We start from the raw sequence: 15,311 nt of genomic DNA, 5'->3' as shown, positions 1-15,311 counted from the left end.
TTTTATTGACAGTTTTGGCCATTTCCTGTAAGCAGTCATAAGTTCACAAGATAGGTGCCACGATCAGCACTGCTAATGGCTTCTAGTCTAGGTACATGGACCAGCTAGTGTATTTGTCCCGTGTTGAAGAACAGATATATTGTTCAGTGTAAGTATTCTGTTGGATGCTGACTCCAAGTACAAAGGGTCTCGGCTGGGCAACAGGAGCTTGAGGCCCCACCCAGAAACACCCGGGGAAACAAAGCTGCCCTCTCAGAGTCTGTAGTAATGAACACTTTGGGTGTAACCTGGGGACAGAAACTCCTACCAACCAGATCAAGTTGTAGATGAGCAGATGTGAGGCACTTGCATGGGTAATCAAGATGCTATATCTTTGGACTAACAGCTGGAAAGGAAAAACAGCAGACTGCTTTCTCATGCTGTAGGAATTTCTTGAACAAAGACAAGACTAAGACAAAGAGTTATGTGAAAGTTAAAGCTGATAGCTCAGAGTGCTTGCAACAACTTCATTGCTAGTGTCAAGAACAATTCATTGGGTAGAAGCTGTATTGTTTGGAGTGCAGCTTGCCTGGCAAGTCTGCATCTCCTTATTCCTCAGCTGCCTCCATGGTCTTTGAAGCTGGGGGGTTTAGACTGCATGGATAAATGTTTGGGTGATGTCTAGGCATGGAGGGCAGGAGAACATTTCTGCAAGTTTTTCTGATGTTGGATTCCTTGATGTTTGGAAGTCATCTATTGCCTGCTCAGTTTCTTGTGTCTGAAGATCTCTTGACTGTGTTGACGCTATAGGTAAATGTGAGGAGGGAAGAAGAAGAAAAAAAAACAACCTAAGTTTTCTGTCAAGTAGATAAATGATTTAATTTAAACAAAGGTCAGTTGTACTTCAACAGAGAAGTGAACAAATCCCACATTTTGGTCTTCATGGGAAAATACAAATTGGGCATGGGAATAGCTTTGTGGAGTACATAAGATATACATGAGAACAACAGAGTTTAGGCTTAGGAAAATCAGTCTTGCAGTCTTGTAGAAATAAAAGTTGTCCAAATTCAGTGATCCCTGCAGTGTGTGCTCAAATATATTCATGTTTTCAGTTTTCATTCCTATACACCTCAAACTTCTCAGGAAGACAGCAGTCACGGTAACACCACAGAAAACCTCAAACTATGAGGAATGCAAGAAACAAGTGCGGGTAAATACTGCTATCCATTATGCGTGTCTCTGTGTTTACCTCTTCCTCAGGTCTCACCCTTATTGCCAAATAGAAATTCTAGAGGTTTTTGCTGAGTAAATCATGTGCATGTGATTTCAATAGAATTTTGTCATTAGTTCAACGATTTTCTGATACATTTTCTCAGTTGCATCAAGGCCCCAGATGAAATCAAGATGACCCCAAGAAGGAAAATGCTCATGATAAAGGAGATTTTTAATCTGAGGGAGCAGCTTTGCCATGTCTTTTGGATCTGCGAATTCGTCCTGTCCACCGCTCCAGACAGCAATTGGTGTGCTTATTTCCTCTATCTTGTACGCAGGAGGAGTAGACTGTAAGAAAGGGAGATGTGGGTGAATGCTGTTATAACAGAAGTTGTGTTTAGAGAAAGGATTCTGTGCAAGCACCCCTTTTTCCCTTCTGCACTCACTGCAATAAAACAGTAAGGATGAAGCCCACTTTCTTAGTGTCTATTTCTCTAACATCATTCCCTGTCTACCACGAAAGGGAATGATCCGTCCTATTCCTGGGTCTTTCCATAAGACGGCAGAGTTGTCTTGCAGTTTAAAGCCTGCTTGTGCCTTCAGAGGTGAAGATATGGAAAGAACCATGTCTGCTTATCAGTCAAAACTGTGGAGCTTATTAATGTGTATATTTAGGGTGGGAAGATCTTTAAGTTTTGTTGGGGCATGGAGTACAACTGTTGGTCTTAGTTGTTATGCTTCGGATTTAAGCGTCAAGGAAATACTGTATTTATAATTTCACTTTAGAAAATTTCTGAGCTTCCCAAAACCAAGGTATGCATTTCACTTTTAGCTGTAAGAATCATTTCTTTCCTTAACTGAAAGGTAGACCTTGAGGATTTTGCGGGCAGTGAAGAGCTCCACACTCATCCAGTCCGAGGACTTGGATATGGCTCTTAGCCTTTTGGGAATGGCAGGTAAATTGACATGTCGTTGGACACATGTCTGCATCAGTAGGAGAGGCAAAGCAAACTTTCTTAGCTGTCTGCAAGGACCTGCCTATGCCTTCTCTGTGAATAGACTTTTATGAGTATTAAATTCAGGTGAAACATTACCTCAGACACTCTCTCCCTCTTTCTGTAGCTCCCACAGGTGCTGAAATCTGATTTTTTCTGTTCTTAATTTTTTCAGGGCCTGAGGATGAGTTCTTAGGGAAACTATATTGCCTTACCTGGTTGTATTTCTTCATGTTTTCCTTAGAGCCATAGTCATAAGCTTGCAATTGGCCTGCAGATCTTATCTGTCAAACGAACAGATAGAAGTGTTGAGGGACCAAGAAGCAGAGTGCGGGAGGCATTTTCCTGTCTGTGATTGAAGCCAAGGCTTAGATAGTGGATTTCGAGTTACTCCCACCCCTTCCTCTGGCTGCAGGCTTCCAGGGACATTGAGGATGGATTGTAGGGTGAGTAGCTTTATCCTTTCCTGTTGCTAACTTTTTCTCCTGATCCTCAGTCACCACCCTCTGTATGTTTGATTATTAAATTTTCACTTGACTAAATTAGTTAACTAAAGTTGGAGTCCCTGTTTGTGATGCACAGTTGGGTTCGGTTGTCACACAGGAAGAGGACCTGAATGTTTAGAACATTTCAGGTCCATTACTAGTCTATTACTAGTCTAGCATAATATAAGATCTCTCCTTACACATCATGTCTTTTGTGTGTCAGGTTTGTCTGGTCTGCTCACAGCAGTGGTGATACTTGCAGAGGCTCTGTAGTTACACGAGTTTGGTCACACGAGTTGTGCTCTGACAGCAGTTTTGAGGTGAAACATTAGACACAGGTATTAGCCTTTCTGATCTGGTTGTCTAGAAGACATGCTATATGCCCTACAGGACTGGTGAGTGGAGAGTTAAGTACATATCTTTTGAGGGCTTTTTGTTTGGTTTGGTTTTTTGTGAGGCTTTTTTTTGGGGGGAGAGGGGGGTATTTGGGGTTTTTTTGTGCGCGCGTGTGTGTGTTGATTTTCTTTTCTTTTTGGTCACTTTTTTTTTTTTCTTTTGCACAAAAGCAGTTTTATTTGTGAGTGGTTGCATGTAATAAAGGATTGTCTGTCAGTTTAGAAAACCTTGGCTTCAAGGCTTCAAGTAGCTGGGAATGTGCTAGAAATCTGCTTGCTGTACTGCCTTTGCTATTTTCTTTTTATCCTGATCCTTATTGTCTGATATGTCCCGGGGAAATCTCAGTGCCTGATACCGAAGGGGCAATTCGCATAATGGTCTGGTGTGCCATGGGAAACGGTGCTTTCTGTGGCAGGCGCTCATGGCAGCATGTGAGAAGATGTGGTGGGTAGTTTCCCAAATCCACCATCTCTGGACTTCCCTGTGGGCTGTTGGTTGCATAAAAAGCAGTAGTTAGAGTCTATTTATAGGTCAGTACGCAGTTGTACCTGATGCCAGTGAATAATGTTCTGTACTGATGTTCCAGCAGGAGAATGTCCTACGTATACATCTGTTCGACTCTGGAGAGAAAGCAGAAGTGTTATAAATGCAGTGATCAGTGCTGTGACAGAAGCTGTGAGGGACCTGAGCAACATAGTGCTTCTGTGTTAAACCCCATTTTAATAGGATATGCTTCAAATATCAGACAGAAAACTGAGAAGCAGACTTAGGAATAGCTGTTTAATTGTATGCACTTGCACACTTTCTCCATGAAAGCAAGTCTGTTCCATGAAGACAGTACTGTGGGATCCTGTGGTTCAGCAACAGTAGGGGAAAAACCTTCCAGTCCTTGCAAAGTAGATTCCTCACCTCACACCAAATTCCCATGCGTGTATAAGTCTTTTGAAGCTTTGTTTTTCTCTTCACTTTACTCCTAGTGCTGAAGAAGCCAGCTTACAAAACTGATTGCTTTTTCTTCTGTTTGCGTTTTTATAGTTCTGTTAAGGAGATGTTCTAACTCCATCTCCTCAGATTCCTCCTCAGACTTGTTATCTTGCCCTGAGAACCACAATAGTGATTTAACACAAGTCAGGAAAGATCCTTAATGGTTTAACTCTGCAATTCAAAGGGGCTGCAATGCCTCTAACTGCTTTTGAATTGAACCTTTAATTCTCACTGCTTTCCCGTATATGCTTTTACAAGTGGTTATAGATGGAGAAAAATGGGCCTCAGTCTTTACAAATATTGCAGTAATAAACATTACACAGGCCAGCTTCTGCAAACTTTGGCCACTGTAAAGGCAATTTAAGACTCACTACAGCATCCATATGTTGGCAAGCATAGGGACAACTCTCCTGTCTCTCCTGTCCCCTCTGACTGACTTGCTAATCTCTGTGAATACCACTGTAGATGTGTTGCACTCTGCAGGCACAGGGGAAGGACTTTCTGCAGCTCTATAGATTTTTTGCAGATTAAGTTGTTGAGCGCAGTTCTAAGGACAAAAAAAAAAAAAAAACACCCCCAAATGAAAATAAGGAAAATGCCCCTTACAATAGCTCTTTAGGCCCAAGTTCTGGCTCAAGTAGTCTGAAAAGTGGGAAGGGAAAAGGAGCTTTTTCCTGTTTTTTAATTATTCCAGTGTTCAGAGGACCCTGGCGTCAGCATGTTAAGGAAGGAAACTGGGAACTGTATTACCAAGAAGTCTGACTCCATCATCCATTTGCTCTTTTTAAAAAGCATCTGTGTATGACCAAGACATGATTGGCTTAGCCTCAAAAGAGGGCACATCTATTGACATGTGCAGTATAGCTCCAGACTGAATTCTGTCTTTTCTGGGACTGGGATTTGCCTAGTTGTTGCTCCCATCCATCATTACCTCTAGTCCTGTTTGGCACAATGTCCTGGCATTCCCTCCATCTGCTGAGAACTATGTTGTGGTTTATGTATGTTTACATTCCTGACAGTTGCTAGATAAGGATAGAGTGCACAGATGTAACTTCCGCAACTTCTGAAATCACCTCAGTTTTAATTTGAGTAGGTGTCCTTGCATATACGTACCGTGTTCAGATTTTTTATGTTACCTCCAGCTAGGTAACAGAGTGTGTGGCCACAAAACTTATCGAGGCTTGTACATAACTGTGTCACAGGTCCTCTCAGAAAACCAATCTGGTGCATGGTTCCTTTGCAGCCGAATAGCAACTGAGGGAAGGAAAAAGCACAATCACAGCACCTTTTTTCCCCCTTTTTACAGGGGTATTTTATGCATGAAACTGTCACTAACAGCCTAGCCTCCTAACTCAGTACTCAAAGATTGTTAAAGAAGGTTGCCCTCCCAATACCCCTTACAACACCTTCTTCCCCACAGTGCATAGCATATCCTTCCTTCTTCCTATTACTGTCATCAATACTGGAAGAAGCAATCCTCCATTTCTAGTGTAATGACCCCAGTGCTCACTCATTTCTGAAGTCTCAGAGATCGTATGGCTGTTATTGCAGCTCTGGTTTAGTTCCTCCTGCATGAGGCCAGCAAAATATCAGTTAACAGAAAGAGTCCTATGACAAGAGAGTTTCAGAAGTCTCCTGCTTGACTGGGACCTGCTGCTACAAGCCCTGTATCTCCAGTATTTTCCCTGCAGAGTTTGGGAACAGATTTTTCAAAAGCACTCAATTCATCCCAAGCTCAGCATCAGCATGTCACCTGTTTAGGAACACGTTGTCTCAGGTTGAGTGAACACTGTGAAGCTAAGTCAAGCATTGGGCCTCTTAGAGGGAAAAATGACATACCCTGAGCAGTGGTTCAGGAAGATTTGTTATCTTAATCAGAGGGCTTGTAGAATATGAGCACGAGGTTACTGGGCCCAGAGCACAGAATATTTTCACCCGTTTAGCCAGCTCAGGGTATGTAGAAAATGCTATGAAGCCTGTAAGTGCAGAAGAGACAGCCTGAGTTAGTGAAGACATCTTCTGCAGACGAGATAAACAAATAAGCAGTAGGTAGCAAACAAGAAATGAGACTAGATCTGCAGCCTATCATCTGTTGTCCATGTTTGTCTGTGCATCATGTTTTACCTAAGGTGAATGTTGAAGCTAAGTCCTGAAATTAATTTTATTTGGAGGCAACATTCATTCTGAGTTTTAGAGCATGTCTGGACATTGCCTTTATTAGAACAGTTTTTGTAGGCAACATGTCAATGAGGTTTTTGTGATAAAATCAGTTCCCCCTAAAGTTCAAAAAACTCTCATAAAAAAGGAGTTTTTCAGATTATAGTCTCTAAGGGTCTATGTATGTTTATGCTTCCATTAAACTGCAGAATAATCAGCTGAATACTGGGAGCTTTGAATCTTTTCAACTGATTTTTTGCATTGAAGGCAGCTGAAGAAAGCCTAGATGGTTACTTTGTTTTGCCATGAGGGTCTTTAATGAGAGGAAAAGAAAGGAAGGGTCTGGAACTGTAACAATATATGATTTTCCCACATCTCCTTCTTTTTTTCTTTCCTGGGTCATTTACACTAATGAACTGGCAGTTGCTCATTTTCTAGTCAATGTCCATTCATGGATCTTACACTTAAACTGTAAACATCAGGAACTCTCAGGTGATTCTGAAAGAAAGTTAGTTGCATTCAGAGGCCGTGAAGTGAGTCGATGCTAAAGGCTGGCACTAAGGGAAGATAAGTTATTAACACTTTTTCCTAATGGTCAGTCTCTGACAATATCATTTTAAACAGTATTGTTGCCAGTTATAGCCACTCATAAGCTATGCCTTAAATTGTAATATTGCCATTAAGTCATGTGACTTAGTAATGTTGAAGTTCTTTTTCCTTGTCTTGTTATTTGAAGTCGTGTATTATATTTGCTGGTTTATCTTTTTACTTTTCCCTTCTTGTTCACAAGGGAATTAATTGTACATTTTAATACAAAAGACGAACTTGAAAATCCCTGTTGCTAAGAATTCAAGAAAAATACCTGAAGTACAAATTAAATAACCACTTTCATGCCTCTAATTATTTAAAAAGTTGAACTATATTTGGATCTACCATTAGGTTTCTTTGCTTGTTAAGGGTAGCCAAAGCCCAGTTTAGGAAAGTTCTGCATATTTTCCAGATCCCAACTCAGAAGACACTTCTATGTTTGCTAGCTCTCTACAAACAAGAAAAACAACTGAATCAATGGGGAGACCCACCTACTGATCAGATATGAACATGAGTGGTTGTGAACCATGAGTGTCCTGGCATTACCTGATGTTGTGCCTTCAGAGTGACCAACATAATATACATCCTTCTGTCCAGTTTTATTCATGATGAAGTACAGCTCTGCTGGAATATCATATTTACCCATTTCAGTGAAGCTACAGAGGAGAAACACAGAAAGTTAGCAGGCAATTTAGCTATCAGAGTGTGAGCTATTGAATGTAAATTTTGTTCATTGCACCAAGCAGGCCCCATTGAAAGATATGTTTTCACACTTTGCATTCTTGCTTGAGTTGGGGAAGGGGGTAGAGGGATGCAGTGGAACTGCCAGACTGCCCGAGGCCTTGGGCTTTCTGCAAAGGAGATGCCAGTTTCACCTGTCAGCTGCAGCCATTGGGGAACTGAATTTAATCAGTGCTTTCACTAGCATGGGTTACAAAACACATTTCTTTCTTGGTTGAATTCAGCTGTGAGAGATCAGAGGTTTCTAGACAAAGGCTGCTCAGCCTGTTCCAGCTGAGGTTCCTGTTCTCTCTCACACAGTACTGTCTGCCATTTCCTCAGCATTCCATTTCGTTTCTCAGTCTGAAATCTCTTCCCCATACAATGCTCTCAGCTCTGCGTAGTAGTGAACATCCTTCTTCATCTGGTTCTTTAGTCTCCTTGGTTGATGTAGACCCTGTTCTGGTGTTGGTTTAGGTAAAAACCATCAGGCTGAAGCTATCTGGTCACCTGAGAGTTTTTGTCTGAGTAATTCTCCCTCTACGGAGTACCTGAACTGCCAGAATGCTTTCTGGCTGGGATTAAGGGTCTTGTGTTTTAAAGACCAGGTGTTCCCTCGGCTGTTTCCCATCCAGACATCATAGCCAGCATCTGCGAGGATGAAGCCCAAGCTGTTGTTGGGCAGGTTAGAAATCCAGTGTGTAGCATCTCCTAGAAAAGCATGCTGTAGGAAGACTACAGGCTTTTTCCCTGGAAAAGAAAAAAATATTCTTATATTGGAGCAGTTGTTAATGTGTATTTAAGATTGGAGTGCAGAGTTTAGCTTGTGAGAGAGTTTAAATCTTTCCTTCTTCAAGAAGCTCCCAGAACTATGCATAGATATTCGTTGGAGAAACCTGAAGGGTTTGTTCCATGTAAGCAGGAACCGTTTCATGACATTTCATAACAATTTCATGACAGGACTGGCAAATAAGGAATTTAATGAGGAGGCCTGTCCCCACCTCCTTTTGCACTGGAAAGCAAACTTACAGGTCCCTATACTGAAACCATCTATCCACAGCTGAAAACTGCTGAAGGCATAACAGTGTATGAAAGACAAAGCAACGTATCTACCCTTAGGTCTATTCAGTAGCCAACTGAGCAGGACTGAGAGGCTCCTGATCTAACTTTGGTTAACCTTACTCTGACAGTGAGGCTGGTCCAGATGATCTCTGAAGCAGGAGATCCAAATAGGAGGACGCATTCAGAATAAATTATTCTATAGTTTTAACAAGGAGTAATAAACAAAGTAGCAGTATCTGTCCCAGGCTGGAAAACCTAGGATACCTCAAATTCCAGGTGGAAATTCTTATTCCATTCAGAAAATGTGACAAAAGAAATGAAATGCATTTGCTTTTCCTTGATGACCTTATCAACTTGTTTAAGAATATCTCTGTCCTTCAGAAGGCTGGGAACTAATATTCATATGCCCAACCTGAGAGGCTTTGTTGTCAGGCTTCTATTTTAAATGTATATTACTTAGGGTGCTAATGCAAAACCTCCCAAAATACAGTTTATCACACCCTCCCCCAGCCCACATGAAAGAAAAAACCTGTGATATGGTAAAATTATTAAAAAAGTCTCAAATAAGAACAGAGACACTGAATGTGTGGACTTCAGATGAGTTCAGAATTCAGGCCAGATTCCTGACCAGGTGCTTTTACTGAGACTGAAAAGCGTAGAACATGTCATGGCATGTGCAAAGGGGAAAGATGGGGGACCCATGGGAGAGTTGACTCTCAGGCTTTCCTTACGTCCTATGACTGTGTCATACCTGTACTTTGGCTGTTCCTCCCAGCAGGAATTCTGTAAACACTAAGAATGTACCCATCCTCTGTGGTAACTTCATATTCCTCACTGGGGTATCCATGATATCTGATAATTTCACTCTGTGAGAAGCCAAAGGAGAGTGTGTGAACATGCAGGTTGTCCTGTTTTGGAGGATAACCAGGCTGAGCAGCGTGTTCTGTGTTCTGTTCTGCAAGGCCCCTGGCCACAGGCACCATGTCTGAGAATGAATATTACAGGTCTTGTAAAAAGATGCACCAAAGTCTTCTTCTGTCCTGCTTAAGTGGTAGTTGTCTGGTATTTGACCGCATATTATGGGACAAAGCAGGACTGTAATGAGTGACTATCTTTTGAGAGATAGTTTGTCCTGTTTTGCAAGGCCGATACAGATAATACCTTTCTATAGATTAAATACGTAGCAGTGTTGGTATAAGACAATGCCAAAAGCTGAAGGTTTTGGTCCATAATCAATCCTTCCTTACCAAAGTGTAGTTAGGCAAGCCAAGCAGGCAAGGCAAACAAGGGTGGAGCTCTTGTCGCTAAGGAACTCAAAAGACCACCTACACCTAATTTTGCATGTACTGTGAGGAAATCTTTGGTGATTCAGAGCAAGGCATCTTAGATTACTTTGTGTAATGAGAATCTGCTGTTTGAAGGGGGAATTCTTCCTCCCTTGCCACTATACTGAGGAAATAGGTTGTTACAGAAAGGGAGGGCTTTGCTTACTCTGAGACTAGAAACTAGCCTTTGCCTCCACAGCAAAGGAATTCTTATCTGGCAGCTCGGGCTGTTTGGATGGGAGCATCAAGGTTTCTTCTTAGCTGGTGCTTCCTATCATACTGCTGGAGGATCTTTGTCCTCTTGCCAGGTTCATATCTTCCCTTCTTTGTGCAGTAGCCAGAAATACCAATGTGTGTTGAGAAAGGTGACTGCAAACAAGTGTCATGAGGCATCGCCCAGCCTTGTGTTCATCATTTATCTATTGGGGTTCACCCTAAATGCAGGCAATGAAATTCTGTTGTTCAGTTTGGTATGGACTGGAGATTGTAGTCTGTGCTCTGGTCACAGCCCAGGGCTGAGTCCTGTTGCTGGGACCAAAATGCAGTAGCCTGGATCTCCATTGTCCCTCTGGGGAGTTGCCTGTCCTTGGAGGCAAAAGTAGGAGCCAGCACCCTCCACTGCAGTGCTATGTGTCTGTCCTCATGTGATATGCAAGAGTCGCATCTGTCCCTGGCACATGCAGGACTGACTCTCATTGCAGTGGTGACTGTAATGCAACAGTTTTGAAAAAGGCAGGTTGGAAAATGGGAAATATGGAAGGGTCCCTTCTTAGCCTCCTCACTGGGACTGTTAGTGATGGGGCAGTGGTAGTGGTATTGAAAGAGACACTTTAGAAAGAAAGGGAGAGAAAGTGACCCAACTTACAACATTCATAAGGGATTCAGGGTTACGAGTCTTCCTGAACTGGCTCTTGTCTGAGTTCAGAGAGGAGGGTGTTGTGAATCCTGCTGAAAAGGCAATTCCTTGAGAGCAGAGCAGCATGAGGAGACACCACATCTCGGGGCTGAGTGAAAGAGCACATGCAGGTTTGTTTGCATTAGGAGTGTCACAGAATTCTACAGGAAGACCCAAGTGAGGAGGCTTCTGAATGTTGCCCATGGTCTGTTCCCCAAGGGGCTGCCAGAATAAGTACCTGTGTGAAGAGAAACTGCCTGCAGCTCACCCTGTTCAATAGGCAGGGTTGCAGAATAGGTAAGGAAAACACTTTGACATACCACACATGAGCATGCCTGAGCACTCTGCGGGTGACAAGGGAGCTGTGGTTGATAGACAGGGCCAGCTTTTGGCATGAATCTAACAGAAGCCTGACAAAGAAGCATGAGTACCTGAGATGACCATCATCCAGATTGTCTGCCTTTATCTGCCTCCACTGCCAGCAGGAGAGGTGAAAGAAGAAAGCGCTCTTTGTTTCCTGTCTCCTCAGGAATGAGGCGAGAGAGGTTTGGGATGGGCACTCTTTCCACCTGCCCTCTCCTCCTTTGGGTTCAAATGCTAGTCTTGGTGCTGGTCAGTGGTGTGCTGGGGTGAGGGACCAGTCAATGAGGCTTGTGAAAGTTGCAGGGGCAGTGATTCAGGGACTCTGGGAGGAGATGTAATGGGCTTAGGGCAGTATGCTTGCACCAGGTCAGTGCTAGCTTGTGCTTTCACTGTGGGTTGATGTGCCCCAGACCAGGTTCAAGTTCTGCCTGAAACTAGTTCCTCTGATAACATGAAGTGAACAACATGACCATGTGTGGCTCCCCAGAAGCCCCATAAGTCAGTTCCCAGTCAGCCTTGCCTTTCAGATTGAAACTGAGTCATCTAGGTCTCCATTTACCAGCCCCTCAGGCTTCTTCACTATCTCCTTGCTGCCTGCTTCTTCCAAGAACCTGCTCTGTTATCCCCAGAAATTACATTTTTCCTCCTGCTACTTCTGAGCCCAATGTTTCTGTCTCAAAATCAATGGCTGCCACCAACCAAGAAACCATGGAATGATTTGGTTTTAGAGCAGTGAACAATGGAAACCGAGACTACCTTCATGTTGCCAAGGGTCTTCCTCCCATATTTCTTAGAAATGGCAGTCCATATTGCAAATCTTGTATTGGTCACAGGGCGGTGAGACCTTACCCTTTCCGGCGTTGACTGATGGTACCAGATTAGCTTCTCTGAATGCAGAGTGCAGTCTATCTAGCACCAGGTTATGCTGACTTCACCTACAGCATACATGTTTCCAGGTTTTAGTCTTTATTTTCCAGAACCCAGTCAGTGAATTCAGGAACACTGTTCTCTGTTTTCAACATGTAAATGTTGGCTCAGATGCTCCCTAGAAAAGGGAACTAGAAGGTTCTGTGTCCCAGAAAGTTACTGGGAGTGGGACTCTAAGTTAAAACTTCTCAAAGAACAGGAAAAGTGCTCCTCACCTACAAGAGAGCTGCAAGTAAGTAGGATAGGATTTTTCTTTCCAATCTGCAGAACTGTACAAAAGTGATTCATACACGAAGTTCAGGACTGTGCTTACACATTCTGGAAAAGCCCTTATATATCTAATAGTTGTTGTATGCTACACCTGCATCTGTGAGGAGAGAATGAGGGCTGTGAAGAGAAAAGTAGCAGCCATTCTGCATGTGGATAAAAACCAGAAAGATCAGGCAGGCTATATAAATGTTCAGCAAGAGAATCCATGGGACAAAAGGGTCAGGTAGTGCAAGGTAAGGTTTCAGCTCATCGAGGCGTCTAGTAAGATTGCCTCACCGGTAATGACTGGGGACATTACTGCTCTTGTAAGCTTGGTTTCCTCTGAAGAAGAGGGCATACTTCTATGACCACAGTGTGTTTATGTTAGTTCATCTTTCTGTCCATCCTGTAATTAACTTTGGATGTCATTTGTAAATATCTGCCAAGTTCAGCCCTGAGATACAAGCTTGTAAAGTAATGGGGTTTGCAGGATCTCCTGAGGACTGTTTGCTGGGGGAGACTATTCAATGGCGTTAGTGTCTTCCTGGGGAGAAGGCAGGCCAAAGACAGCTGTTGAGTGTTCTGCAACTAGTTTAGCAGTCAGCAAGGGTGAACTAGACAACTAGTCAGTGTCCATGTAGCTTCAAAGTAGCCACAGCATGCATGGCTGGGCATCGGTGTTTGTGAGAGAATGTCATTGGAGACCTGCCTTTGTTACAGTTTGCATTAGGAAGTTAAGCAGACTAAGGAAACAAGTTTTTCTGAAACCAGGCATTGCTAGCTCCATTAGACATGGAGAATCCAATGTTTAATGAAGAACAGAGGTTTTCATGTAGCCACATGTTTCTGGAGTCTTCTGCTATCATAAGGCATCTGCTATGAGGAGACACTCTGCTCTATGAAGTTTATTTGGACTTGGAAATGGAGCTACAGATCAAGATAAAATAAGAGTATTCTCTGGTAAGTAATGGGGAAGATGAGCAGGATTTGTGGGAGTTAGGGAGGGGTAACCAAGATATTTTTGCACTCTCTAAATCTCCGTATGGGAAAAGGAGTTTCAAATTTTTCTGATCTTTAGTTTAACCTTTAAATTTGACTGAACAAATTTAAAGAAGTCAAACCTCATGAGTCATTGGAGATTTGGAATGAACTAGTGTTTTGAAACACCCAAAACTTTAAATTTGGCATCAAAACACACTCCATTCAATTCCCTTTGTATATTAAATACCTCTTAATTTTTGTTGTCAAAACAAGAAGCCTCACAACTACATAGTCAGCCCAACACTCTTTAGCTTTCTGTTGTTTTACTCCATTCTAATGGCAGTAAAATATGCTTCCCTCTCCCTGCACAGGGAATCTTATTTGGGAAGAAAAAGTTCTGCTAATGTCTCAGCTTGTTTTCAAATCACTTTCAAAACCAGTCAAGGCAACGCAGAGGCTAAATTATTCCTCTTGTAAAGGCAAACTTTTCTCAGTGCCCTTTAATATCGCCTGGCTTAGCTGGCATGGCTCATGGACTTCCAGGTATTTGCCTTTTAAACCAGATACAGTGGGCTAAGTAATATCAATCTTGGCAGACCACTGCTCCATAAGCTTCAGGAATAAAGACAGTTAGGAGATGTGAGCAACTTTTTATCTAGTGAGATGAACTGGCATAGTAAACTGTCAGAAAAGAATACTTAGAAGTTAAAAAGGTCAGAGAGAGAAATGCCCTTGAAAGTTCTTTATGTACTTTTAAGATTTAATGACACTAAGACAAACGCCCTTCAGAAATTCATCCAACTATCTTTGTTCTTTAAGCAGTCTAAATTTATTTCATTTAAGCTGTAAGGCACACACACACCAACCAGAGAAGCAACTGTGAATAAATGTGTATGAGAATGTGCTGCCTTGCCTTACTCACTAACAAAACATGCATGTGCATTACACTGCAATAGCAGGAGGTCCAGTTTACACACACTGTTGCAATACCGCGACTTTCATTCCCTTGTTCTCAGTCTAAAGAAAACAAGTGGAGGGAAATGAAATAGTTGCTCTTGTTCTTCCTTTTGTGCAGGTTAAACTCCTTTGTCTTCTCATGTGAGCCAACAAGCACTTCTGTGCGTACCAATAAGCATACAGACCAGAGAGGCAAAAAGCTGTCTAGTCTTACAAGCAACTGCACAAAACCAAGACTGAATGTCTTTATGGAGACAGGCAACAGAGAAAAAGACATATGAAGACATATGTATAAGCAACTTACCTCTGTTTTGACTGCCTTGTTTGTGTCCTCTGCCTCAGTTCCTAGTCTGTCTCCACTAGCAGACTGATTCACTGGCAGAAACCTGCACCGATAAAAGGAAGCCAGAACACAATGAGCACTTCAGGGTAGCAGCTGTCAGTGTCATGAGTTGGCAGCATGTATTGTAGAGCGTGTTTAAGTGGTGCTTTGGCAATGTTTCAGAAATGGGGAAATCTTAGAGATGAAAAAGATCTTCTGGTTAAATTCACAAACCCAAAATACGCCGTGGAGCAGGAGAGTTTAAGAAGTACCTACAAATCAGTAATTAGGATGTTTAGCTCGTACCTGAGTGTTCCAGTTCCCTGAGGCTGTAGCAGACCTTGCCCTGCACTGTCATCCAGATGAGGGGCTGCTCCAGATGTAATCTTTTAAGGACGAAGAGGAGGAAGTGTCCAGCTTCTTTCAATATACACTTTCAAGAACACTGTCTCTGCTATTGCTTTTCATTTGCTTTATGTTAACTTTAACATTAGAAACTGTCCTGTTCTTCAGTGAGCAGCACAACTCATGAAACCCATCTCATTCTACATTAGTTGCTCAGAGTTGACATGGCTGCTGTAGTTGACATGGCACACTCTGATGCCAAAGAAGGCTTGAAAACATCATATAACCTTTCTCCCAGTGAGGGAACAAACAAGGGATCTTGCTTCTCCCAAGCCATTTTCATCAACTCTGGAAAGATAGTATCTTTGG

At 42.5% G+C, this 15,311-nt stretch overlaps 1 protein-coding gene across 1 annotated transcript; it reads right to left on the bottom strand.

The window, feature by feature from the left end:
- Positions 1-880: 880 nt before the first annotated feature.
- Positions 881-10,900, bottom strand: LOC115608042 (lysosomal acid lipase/cholesteryl ester hydrolase-like). Its single transcript, XM_030486150.1, has 9 exons — positions 10,769-10,900; positions 9,330-9,444; positions 8,068-8,266; positions 7,343-7,452; positions 5,891-6,027; positions 5,165-5,305; positions 3,616-3,687; positions 2,402-2,470; positions 881-1,539 (listed from the first exon to the last, which is right to left on the bottom strand). Exons 1-9 carry the CDS (start codon positions 10,898-10,900, stop codon positions 1,306-1,308), a joined length of 1,209 nt encoding a protein of 402 aa, XP_030342010.1. The 3' UTR covers positions 881-1,305.
- Between the last annotated feature and the right edge of the window lie 4,411 nt (positions 10,901-15,311).

This window comes from Strigops habroptila, chromosome 5 (assembly GCF_004027225.2).
Source record: "Strigops habroptila isolate Jane chromosome 5, bStrHab1.2.pri, whole genome shotgun sequence".
NCBI classification, from domain to species: Eukaryota; Metazoa; Chordata; class Aves; order Psittaciformes; family Psittacidae; genus Strigops; species Strigops habroptila.
This window is presented reverse-complemented; position numbering and strand designations above follow the sequence as displayed.

Coding starts and splice junctions, on each gene's coding strand:
- LOC115608042 (XM_030486150.1), bottom strand. CDS start 10,900: ATGTGGTGTCTCCTCATGCTGCTCTGCTCTCAAGGAATTGCCTTTTCA. Junction 5,306..5,890: donor TTCCTGAACCACTGCTCAGG/GTATGTCATTTT, acceptor TCCTTCCCTCAG/TTGCTATTCGGCTGCAAAGG. Junction 3,688..5,164: donor ACATAAAAAATCTGAACACG/GTACGTATATGC, acceptor CTTTCTCTCCAG/AGTCGAACAGATGTATACGT.